Source organism: Rhizophagus irregularis, chromosome 13 (genome assembly GCF_026210795.1).
Source record: "Rhizophagus irregularis chromosome 13, complete sequence".
In the NCBI taxonomy this organism is placed as follows: domain Eukaryota; kingdom Fungi; phylum Glomeromycota; class Glomeromycetes; order Glomerales; family Glomeraceae; genus Rhizophagus; species Rhizophagus irregularis.
In genome coordinates, this window is record NC_089441.1 from 2,508,988 (window position 1) to 2,521,998 (window position 13,011).

General features: G+C 27.7%; 1 protein-coding gene across 1 annotated transcript; it reads left to right on the plus strand.

Annotated features, from left to right (window-relative positions):
* Positions 1 to 10,553: 10,553 nt before the first annotated feature.
* Positions 10,554 to 11,101, plus strand: OCT59_005130 (uncharacterized protein; the record flags this gene model as incomplete). The annotated part of the gene is made up of 3 exons (XM_066138178.1): positions 10,554 to 10,574; positions 10,801 to 10,860; positions 10,931 to 11,101. The coding sequence occupies 3 exons, from the start codon at positions 10,554 to 10,556 to the stop codon at positions 11,099 to 11,101; spliced, it is 252 nt and encodes an 83-aa protein (XP_065997351.1).
* Between the last annotated feature and the right edge of the window lie 1,910 nt (positions 11,102 to 13,011).

Consider the following 13,011-nt stretch of genomic DNA (forward strand, 5'->3'; position numbering starts at 1 on the left):
TTTAAAAAATTGTGTTGCTCAAATTTCCAAAAAAAGGAAATTCTTTGCAGATCTTTTAATTCTGGCCGGAATTACATATTAACCGTTATCATAGACAACTAGTATATTATTAAAAAGTAAGTATATTTTAATAAAATATAAAGTAAAATAAAAATTTATATAGCCTTAGTAGCTATAAATGTTTATAAAAATATAATAAAAATATCATATAAAAGATGGTATCATAATAAATATTTTCAAACAATAAAAACTAGGAAACGGAAACCGTTGTAAGTTCGGAGCGAAAGATTTGTACAAAAATCCAAATATCTTTAAAAATTCAATTTGTACAAAAAATCTGGCATCCTTAAAAAAATAATAATAATAAATGAAACGTTAGAACCGTTTCTTTAAGGTTAAACAAGTAAGAAAAGCCTTCACAATTTACCTTTAAAAGTCCGGCATGTACAAAAAACCTGTGTTCCTAGATAACCCTAGGAAAAAAATAAGAAAGTCGTTTAAAAGAAAAATATACTTACTAGCAGAAATCTAAAAAAAAAGGTAATAAACTTTTTTACTTGTTTATTTTTGATGTAGCACAAAATTTCAATACACATTTTGTGCGGACCAATCAGAAATGACGTGTGCGAACAACTGGAAATTGCCACGTGACACTAATTGTCATCGACCTTATATAGTCCTTTGCTACACTCCGGACAATAATTATTTTATGTCAGAGTTTGTATTACCATCTTTAAACGCAAATATATCAAGATTCACGGATCCATTTTCTATAATTTTAGGCTCATTAGAAAGCCCTTGTTCTGGACTTTATAGGCGAAAAAAGAGCTCGCCGATTGAATCATTAGATCTGGAGATATTTACGTTTAAAGTTGAGGTACGAATTTTTTAACATGCTTAAATGCAAATATCTTGGGATCCACTGATCCATTTTTTATAAATTTAAGCTCTTTGGAAAGCCTTTGTTCTGGTCTATATGAATGAAAAAAGAGCTTGCCAATTGGATCACTGGATCTGGAGATAAGTTGAGATACAAGTTTTTAACATATATATTAAATGCTAAAAACTATATTAATTTAAAAGAAATATTTACCAAATTATAATATAATAACATTAAATAAAAATTTTTTAATACTCATTTCCAATTTACTGTATATTATATAGTATTTTGTATAATAAAATTGTAATAAAATTAATATTTTAATTAAAGGTAGACAAATCAGCCCATATGATATGATATAATTAAAGAAGAAGTTCATTATTAAGTAGTAACTTAGAATTAATGTAACATGCTTATAAGAGAGTTGTGATTATACAGAGGGTGACTATATGAGAGGACAACTGTATAAAATTCTTTGCAAATCTTATTATAAAAAAAAATTTTATATTACATTATTATGTTTTTTTTTCCTTTTTAACTAATTAACCAATAGAATTTAAAAAAAAATTAAAATAAAAATCATTAATAAAAAGCCAATTTTCTACAGTAATTTTTATTATAAATAAGTAATGTCCTATTTTTTCATTTCATTTTTCTTGTTTTATTCTTCCTTTTATCTTTTTTTTATTTTTTATTTTACTTTTTATTTTTAGTTTTTACTAACTTTTTCAATATTTTCATTTAGCAATTTTATTAAAGAATTTTATAATTTGACATAATGGCGTTACAGCGCAGGTAATATATCACATGATTTTTTGTACAAATTCACATGACGCTGATAATAAATTTTATTAATATTAACAAGTGATAATATAAATGTAATTAATGCTTACATAGCTCAATAAAAACTAGATATTAAACATTATTACAATTTTTTTAATAATGCCCAACATTTTCACATTTTTTGCAACGCTTTGATGTTTTTCTTTATTTTTAGTTCCTTGTGATGATTTGAACCGTTTAGTACCTAATAGTTGACCTTTTCCACGTCTTTTCTTGGGATTGTGAAGCACATGCTCCTGATTTTCTTTATCACTAAAGTTTTCATCTTCAGATGGTTCATCAGTTTCTTCTGTAAATTCTTTCAATAGGTCAATAAGTTGTTGTGAACTTGACTTATTTTGAAGTGCTTTATGAAGAGCTTTCTTGTACATTCCATGTAATTTTCCATAAACCAACCTTTGCTAATATGTATTAAGACCTTCTTCAAGAAAATCTTTATCTTGACCATATGCACATAGATAATCAATATTAACAGGTGATTCTTGTATAATTCCATCATTTTCTTTGCAAAATTTATCTGCAGTAAAAAAAGGTTCATTACTTCCATCTAGATCTTTATAATATCAGCGAGAAAAAATAAGGCGAATATGAAATTTAGCATTACTTGTTATAAGCATTACTTGAAAATAATGCCTACAAACAACACCTTGCTGAATAGTAGAAATACATGAATAAATATGAAAATTATTCTTCAATAAGACAATGTAATGTTTTATGGCTATAGTGTTGTTTAAGGTTGCTTGCCGAAACTAGAGGGTTTCGGCAGAATGGCGTTAAGGTTGCTTGTCTAAACCTCTTCAAAATCCTACGATTAGTTTCGTCAAAATTTTACTATAGATTTATTATAGTTTCGGCAGAGTTTCGGCAGTTTCGGCATTTATAATAAGTTTTGGCAGTTTCGTCTTTCTCCAAAGTTTCACCAGTTTTTTAATATAACTTTAATATAGTTTCGGCAGAATTTCACTTTTCGGCGAAACGCCATCTTGCCTAAACCCCTAGGTTTCGGCAAGCAACCTTAAATGGCGTACGCGAAACTGCTGAAACTAGTTTCGCAAAATCATCAAGAAATGCCAAAACTGCGAAACCTATCAAAATCGCGAAACTGCCGTAACTTGCCGAAACTGTTTCAGCGTTTCGGCAATACTTTCTATATGATTTAATTAGAGTTTCGGCATTTAAACAATTTATAAGAATAAAGACAATATGATTTTTTGTATGTAAATATTTATTTTATAATATTTAATATTAAACTAATAAAATATACGATTAAAAATATAATAAAAATTAAAATTTAATAATATCTTTATCTTCTATGCGATCTGCTTCTACCTCTTCTTCTATCTCTACTTCTGTCCCGTCTTCTATCTCTACTTCTATCTCGTCTTCTATCTCTACTTCTTGATCTACTTCTTGATCGAGACCTAGATCGCGACCTTCTTCTTTCCCTTTGCAATCTATATTCATATCGACATCGATCATGCGCAGCATGCTGCCGTCGATACTCTCATCTAAACAGATCTAAAATCCAATAAAAATATTAATGAATTGAATGAATTGCCTAAATAAAATTAATTTAAAATAATAATTAATAATAATTACCAGTTTGTAACCAGAATTCATAGTTCATATCAGCAAAACACGCTCTATCGAAACTATTTGGGCTTATAATAGGAATGTCGTCATCATTATTATTTATTATCCTACTGAGGTTTTCATAACCTCGTTTGAGGGCATTCCATTTTGTTTGGCATTGCCTGGGTGTCGCTGCAAATCCCGTTACAATGAACACCCTATTTGCTATTATTGTCCATGCATTTACATGATGATGGTTTGCAATTCTTTCGAATTGCTGATGTAAGTTTCTTCATTCCGCGATTAATTGCCTAGCTGCGTTAATCGTCCATTGGAATACTGGTGGTGGCGGTGGGACAAAAGGTACTAATGCTGCTATTTTTTATTTTTATGATTTTTTCGTAACTTAAAAATTAAATACAATTTGAAAATTAAAATACAATTTGGTTTTGAATTGCGAAAAAAAAATTCAAATTTCATAATATTTATAATAATTTTAAAATTCGTTATAATGTTTAAAACATGAACTGATGAACATAATAACATTCTACATAATTAAAGTATTTGTAACAAAATAAATACAGTTTTGATTCTAATGTAATAAATTTAATTAACGCAGTTCTAAATTTTTTTTTGTAACGCAGTTCTTAAAATTTATTGATCTAATATAATAAATTTAATTAACGAAGTCCTTAAAACTTATTGATTCTAATATAATATGCTTATCCTTATTCCTTAATTAAATTGCAATGTTTTAAAATATAATATAAAATTACAATTGCCTGCATTGCCTGCATAATTATATGTTAACTGGACTTTGATCGCGAATATTTTGCCCTGCATAATTACATCATTTATTTCCTAAATAGTATCATTATTTAAATCACATGATATTAGAATTAATTCTCATTGGATTAACTATTGTAATTATTTCTCATTATTATTATTTCTCATTATCATCATAATTATCATCATTATTATCACCGTCATCCATACCTAATACATCATCTATATCATAATCATAGTCACCTTCTCCGGGTCTCTTGTTATTACCACTATCATCAACTTCATCATCTTCCGCATTATTTTCATCTGAATCATCCAATATATCTCTTGGAATATCGCCGATTTCACTAGTAATTGAATCATGCGATAAATTAACAAATTGATCAATCCATAGACTTTCAATTACTACACGGCAATTGTCTTCGGGTATTGTTTCGCCGCTTGTAGTTAATCTCTGAGTAGAAGCTTGCTCCTCATTATATTCCTCATCGTCATCTTCTGCAAAAGCTTCTGCAATACGTATATTGATCTCATCATCACTAAGACGAGTATTCTTTTTTGATCAATTCCATAAAATCCAAGTTCAGTTTTTGAATTGGATTTCCAATACAAAATTAATTTGCACATGGATTCTAGTTTATCCACATTAAGATTTAAGTGACGTTTATGAAATAGCCATCCTAAAGTCGAAAATTCACGTTCGCAAGTTGCTGAGTTAGGACATATTGCAAATAGATAACTTGCAATTCTTGGCAGGGCATCTGGTTCTGGTTCGGTATTAATATATTTCCACCAATTCACGGGATTATCTTTAGCAAAACCGATATCGAGGTCAAATGGCTCTTGCTCATTAATATATTTCTGTATTTGATCACATAAAGTTTCAGCTTCGTAACGGTCAAAACCTAAATTTTTCCCGATTGAAGCTGCACATTTGATAATTTTCATGAGGGCGCATTTTTTAAGTGGCGCGTTTCTAAATCTGGGATCCATAAAAAAACAAGTAATATACTTATCATCATCAAACTCATCAAATCTTTCATTTATTACTTTGATACAATGACTTCGGAATGCAGGATTTAATGATTTGGGTAACTTTTTTAATGTAGCTGCAAGTCTTGCCAAGCTCAGGAAACAATCTGCAAGTGTAGTTCTTCTCGATTCTAATGAAAGTACCGCTTTTCTTAGAGGATCCAGAACAAATCCAAGAACTCATAAATTTGAAAAAAAATTTCTCGATTGAATAATCGGTTTTATTTTATCATTTGTTAGCACTTTATCGTGATCGCTGGCCATTTCTTCTAGTGCTGATTCTAAATTTATTATTGAATTTATGGATTCACTAGCAGTAGTCCAGCGTGTCTTGCAATATAATTTTAATCCTCCCCCACTAATTCCTTTTTCTTTAATTATTTGAGCAAGTTTTGCATTATCCTGATGAGAACTTCTAAAAAAGGTTGTCAAAATATTAACACGTTTTAATAAATGTTCCCCAAACTTCTCCTTGACGATGTCGCATGCAATTAAATTGATAGAATGTGCAACGCATTACACATTCTCAATCTTTGGATGATTCTCATGTATAATTTTTCATGCATTACGAACATTGGCCGCATTATCGGAAACTACAGCACATATTCGATCTTCTCCAATACCTTCTATAACCTTTTCAATTACCGTAACTAGATATTCTGCAGTGTGCAAATTTTCAGACAAATCAGAAAGTTGATAAAGATATTCTTTACGTGACAGAGTCATTACAATGAAGTTCCAAATTGAACGATGTGTACCAGACGTCCAACCATCAAAGGCTAAATTATAAATTAATATTATATAGTAAGTAAGATTAAATAAAAATGACGTATGATAGCCTATTTAATTTAACAAACTTAACGTTAAATTCGTTTCCTTTTCAAGCTCAGAATTAATTTTGAAGTTCACTTGAGCTAATTCACGTTCAAGTAGTTGATTTACTAATACTTCCCTTGTTGGTGTATTGTACCCAGCATTAAGCTCTTTTATAAAATTGATGAAAAAAGGATGTTCCACTACTCTAAACGCAATTCCGCACACAATAAAAATTTAACTAATGCACGATTAATTCGTGTACATCTTTGTTCGTTAAGCTCTGTTGAATCATGGTAATCATCCATGTTACTTTGACCTTCAGAGTATTTTCTTTTTTTGGATGACTTGGACTTATCTTGCCGTTCCATTACTTTAGTCATATACCTTTTAACAACTGCTGCTGGCGCATCTGGACAATGGTTTGAAAGATGCTCTTTGAGCTTTGAAACTTTACCGCGTGACCATGTATTCTTACAGTGCGGCAAATTTGCCAGAACCAACAGCTTCTCCTTTATTAATATCTTCCCAAATGCTATTAGGTGGCTGATCTCCTCTATTTTTCTTTTTAATGGGTGAATCTTCTATGTGATCAGTCATTTGAAACAGTTTATTATTAATTTTATTATTAAGAAAACGGAAGAAAGTAAAAGAAACTTTAGTTCAGTGTTAAAAGAGATGACAGAATTGGATTTATTAAATGCATGTTACGCATTTTCCTTTAATGAATATAAGCCCCTTAAAAAAAAACTGTAAAAACGTGTAATATCATAATATTAATATGATAGTTAGAAATGAAAATTCTAACACTAGATAAAACTTAAAAGAACTAAGACGACGGTAAAATATTGAAGTTTAATCTTTTATTTGTAGATTATTTGATCATCTAAATTATATTATTAATTGGTGTAACTTGGCGTAACTATATGCAAATCTTATGATCAACTATGCCGAAACTACAGAGAAACCTATTATAGAATTTTCGGCATGTTTCGGCAGTTTCGCAATTTTGACAGGTTTCGCAGTTTTGGCATTTCGGCGTTTCGGCACTATATAAGAGGTTTTACCTTTCGGCATTAGGCCAAACAGGTTTTGGCAAGCAACCTTACACATGCCTGAGCTTTTTTTGATATCTTCCCCAGTATCACCATCATTTTTCTATTTCCACGTAATTTTATGTCACATTAGCCTCATTGATTTATTTATTTATTTACGTTTAACAACAGTAATTTTGTAACTTTCGTAACCTTTTCTTTTCTTTCTTTAATATCAGATAAAAAGTTAATAAAAAGCTGTAAATATCAAGTTTAACTAATTATCTAAGTATAAAATTTATTGTTGGTTTATTTCACTAGTCGAATGATGTCAAATCAGAGACTAATCAGGTAACCAAATTCCACCCGATTGGTTCCTATTTTTTAAAAAATTTTTATTAATCAGTAAACCCGATTGCTGCCAAAAGATGGTGCAAAAGAAGAATACTCAAGTATCAATCAAGATATTCAATAGAAAGCAATCAGGTATTAATAGTTACAGTACTAATAAGATATTTACTATTTGGTATATTAGTATACCGATTGATAACTTTTTGATTAAATGTCAGTGTACTGATTGATTACTTTTTGATTAATTTATAACAATGCATTTTTATTTAAAATTATTTAGAATTTACATTAAAATATTAAATTACAAAAATCAGTACATTATTTAATAATTCTATACATAAATTATGATACTAATATTATTATATTCTTATACTTTCGAAACTTTTCTAGAATTCGGTAAAAAAAGTTTCGAAATGAAACTTTTCAAAACTCACTGATCCAAATCCAAGTCTAAGATCAAAGACAATGGTACCTAAAAAAAACAGAAAAAAAAATAAATATTTTTTTAATTAAAAAAAGGTTTCAAAAAGGACTCCAGAAAATACATATACAGGTTACATTTAAGTTTTAGCGAATTAACTCAAATTTAATTTAATGTCCAAATTTAAGTTTTGGCGAATTCATGAAATTTAAGGGGTAGTCATAATTTTTAGTTTTGGCGAATTATATGAATTTTCTCATAGTCATATTATACGTTTTAGTGAATTAAATGGATTTTCTCATAGTCATATTATTTGTTTTAGCAAATTTATCCTGTTTTGGTATTTTTTTCACCTTTTCTCATGATCAAAAGTATATATTTTGAAACTAAATACGTGTTTTTTTTACAAAAACTTTTAAAACTTTACTTTTATAATGTTGAAGTGAAAGCATACTCAAACTCGCTTAAGTGATAATAAATTTTGTGCAGCTATTATTAATAAACGTGAAGTATTTTGCAAATGTGGACAAAAGGTTATTCTTGATAACGACTATGATGAAAAAAGGCTTAACGAATATTCTAGAAACTCAAGATGTAAAATAAATAACCAAAAATGACAACTTGGTTTACCTGATTTGTTTCCTGTCTTACCTAATTCTAAAAAAAGTAAAAGAAGACTTAGAAGATTCATCACCACCACCACCACCACCACCACCACCGCTATCATTTTCAAATAAACCATATCCTGGACTTCATTCTGAACAAATTGTTACTTATATTAATTGGAAAAGAAATGTTTCCAAATAAGTTTCCAAATAAACTACTATTTAATTCTAAAAAGCTTAATAAAAAAGAAATAACTGATTTTAATCAGCAAATGATTGTTGAATCAGAATAGTTTATTAATCGTCTTGGTAAGAAAAATTAGTTAACGTATGATAATCATTTATTAATTTATTAATACTGACGTTTAATTTAGAAATGTGTATTCGATCAGTTAATTGTGAGAAAAAAACTTATGAGCAACCCTGTTCATCATGTTCCCATATTTATTTTAATTCAACTTTTTTGAATCGTTTGCATTGTGCTGTTTCCGATCTAAAAAATACTAAATTTACACCGAAATTTTATTATGAAAATAATCTGTTATTAACATATCTAAAAAATAGTCATATTAAACAATTAAATGAATTTCTTGATACTGAGGATTCATCTGTAAGATTTTGGATGGAACTTGCTAATAAAGCCGTTCAAGGTGCATTTGACCAAAAACCAGTATTTAAAGGACTTTGCTATATTATGTTACAAGCTGCAGAACGTAAAGAACAAGGAAAAGGCTTACGAAATCTCAAATATTCAACTGAATTTTTAAATTTTCTTATAGTATTGGAAAGTATTAGTTTAAAAGCATTGAATTTGTTCTGTTGTAAACGGTCAAATATTAAGCGTAAACAAATAATATACCAAATGGACAAATGTGAACTTCAAGTACTAAATACGAACGAACTAATCTTAAATCAGCGTAAATGGATAAATGATTAGACGAACAGGATAAACATTTAGGAAGAGTAATGATCTACATGATGTAATATTTATTGAATAATTAACAAGGAACCAATAGATTGAGTAGGAAGTCGATCAATTGTGGCTTAGCAACCAGTTTATTGAGTTCAACAATAAGAAAAATTAGAAGGAATAATTATAAGCCACAAAAGATAAATCATATAAAATGGAGGGATAGTGGACTAAAGGAACACGCATAATGAAAATACATAAAAACAATAATATAAAAGATAATATAAAAAGATAATATAATATAATATAAAAGATAATATAAAAGATAATACGAAAAGATATAAGCCACAAAAGATGGAACATAATATATTAAAAATAGAAACATATTGAAAGATAGTATATTAAAAAGATGGAACATAAAAGATGATGTATAACATATTAAAAATAGAAAGATAACATATTAAAGGATAGCATATTATATTAAAAGATAGCGTATTAAAAATAGTATATTAAAAAGATAGCATATTAGAAAGATAACATATAAAAAGAACATAAAAGATAGTATATATTAAAATAGAAAATATAAGAAAGTTTGTTTAAATAGAGAGCGGAATTCAAAGTAATTCCATATCATCATAGAATTTATTGATCATCTCATCCACAATGTAATTTAGAATAGTTGAATTTAATTATTTGTTAATAAAGTATAATATTAAGTAAAGGTAATAGGTTCACCCTAAACTTTAGTTAACGTTTGCTTAATTAATTTTAATTGAATAAAATGATAATTACGAAATAAATTAAATATACACTTTTGTAAAGAGAATTATCGAAATTTTAAAGTTGAAATAAATAGAATATTTCGTGGTGAGAGCTATCGAAGTTTGAAATTAAAGGTAAAGTGGATAAAAATTGAGGAAAATTTAGAGAAGTTAAATTTTATTTTATATCGTTTGAAGTTTTATATTACTAATGTTATTTATGTTGTGAACTAAGAATATTATTGTTGCATATTGTTGTTATATGTTGTTGTATGTTGTTCGTTAATTATGTTGTTTGTTAATTATATCGTTGATTATTTGCTTGTTTGTTTGTTTAAATTGTTCGTTCGTCTGTTTATTCGTTCATTCGACCATGAGAATGCCTATTCAATGTGGCAACTCTGTAAATTGATGACAGAGGGAATAGGGGGATCTCACCGTCAGAATTTAGCTGGTATGACAATTCGTACAATAAGGTAATGATAATACAATTAAAAATTATCTAATTAGTATGATTATATCTATAATAAAGCATAATTTTTTATATGTATATAGGTATCATAGAAGTATTTCTGAAGATACTATTAATAATCCCGACCTTTGTTATGAGAATGTTGCTTGATTTAAAAGGCTCTTAGATTCATTACACTATAAAGGTCCTGTTGTAGCCATAACAGATTGTACAATTTTAAAGTTCAGGTTGCAATATTCAACAAATTTAGGTTGTATTGTTGAATCAACTCTAGACTGAAATGATTGCAAAATTGAACCTATGATGATATATATAAAAAGATTTCTGATATCAAGCAAAGAAATGCAATTGCAAAATATGTTAGAATTTATGTTCTTCAGGTAAATTTATTAAAAGAATTGATCGAATTTTAATTACTATTATTAAATTTAATTGATTTAAAATTATTAGGTACCTCTTCCAAAGTTTCCACCTGTAATTGTGGCATTAATTCTAACTGGAAATGACAGTGCTAAAAAAATTTTAGCACTTTATCAGAAACTTATTGATATCGTAGCAGATTTTGAATTACCTATAATTTCTATCAGATCAGATGGTGCTGCTGCTGAATTTCAGGCATAAAATTTACTACAATTAATTAGAACAAGAAATTGTGTTCAACATCAAAATTTCCAATATGGAATCAATTTCAACTGTCCTGTATTTCCCAAAGTTAGACTTATAGTTCATATTCAAGATCCTAAACATGGGAAAAAAATAGCAAGAAATGCAGCCATGTCTGGTGCTCGTTTACTTACATTTGGTAATTCTACAGTCCGATTTGATCAGCTATTAACGTTATCTTTCAAGAAAATAGCATTATGTATAAGCGAGATGTAATAAAATTAGACCGACAGGATAATAATGCTGCGTATAGAGTATTTTGCTCAAAAAATTTGGCACAAGTATTAGATGGAGAAAAAGAATTATCATCTGAATTTTGAGAATTATTTGTATATCTCTTTGTTATGGGTATGTATAATGTGTTAATTTCAAAATCTTTTATTACTTATTTTGAAATTTGGTTTATTAATTAATATTAAGATAGTTACCTTAATCGAAACATTACACATCATAAGAGGATCGAAATGGCTATGACCACATATTTTTTTTACATTTGTGGAAATATCATATCGAGACTCTTAGTGATCTTTATCCTTCATATATATCTATTTCAAAAAACTTTTTAGCAATGCAAACTTTTAATATTATGATTAGTTTAGTTGAATCTTAATTAAAATTCACAGAGATTCTTTACAGAAACCTTGAATTTTTAAACAATACCGAATTGATATAATAATGATGTTAAATAAATATCGTGGCGATATCGATTTGCAAATGATATCATTATGATATCGTAAAGATATTTGTTTGAAAAAATATCAGATCGATATCATTTCGATATTGTTATAACAACAATGAATTTTTTGAAAAATGGGAAGTAAATACGATATTAATATGATATCGTTCCAACATTAATTCAATATCAATATGATATCGTAAAGATATCACTTTATAATTATCTAATCGACATCATAACGATATTGACGAAACATCAAATCGATATCATATCGATATTTCGATATTGTTATAACAATAATGAAAAATAGAAAGTAAATACGATATTAATATGATATCGTTCTAACATTAATTCAATATCAATATGATATCGTAAAGATATCACTTTATAATTATCTAATCGACATCATAACGATATTGACGAAACATCAAATCGATATCATATCGATATTTCGATATTGTTATAACAATAATGAAAAATAGAAAGTAAATACGATATTAATATGATATCATTCTAACATTAATTCAATATCAATATGATATCGTAAAGATATCACTTTATAATTATCTAATCGATATTGACAAATAACGAAACGATATCATTTTGATATTGTTATAACAATAATGATTTTTTTAATAAATGCAATATCAATATAATATTATTTTAATATTAATTCAGTATCAAAATAATATCAAAATGATATTATCTATAAAAATATCAAATCAATCAAATATCGTTTTATAATATTTTAATAATTTGTAATCTAATTTAAAAGTTAATTTCAATAGATTTAAGTTACCGGTTATTTATTACAATAACAATTTTAATTACAGATAAAGTATACATTAGTTTAAATATTATATAACAGATAAAAAAAATATCAATAAATCTATAATAAACTAATTCAATAAATTAGAATTATGAGTTAAATTGGTGATGTAAGTCAAAACATTATGCCTTAATACTCCAGAATCATAACTCATCAACCCAAAGTTGAGGATTAACCGGGTACCTTGCTTTAGATTCAGCGACACTGCCCAAGTTGGATGGGGTGTCACAGGTACGCTTTAAGAAGACTCGCTACGACTCTATTGCAAAAAGGATAAGTATATTCGAAAACACCAGACATAAATTCACCTCAGAAGTTTGGCGGGAAACCCCTATAAACAACTGCAGTTTCATCATTACCAAA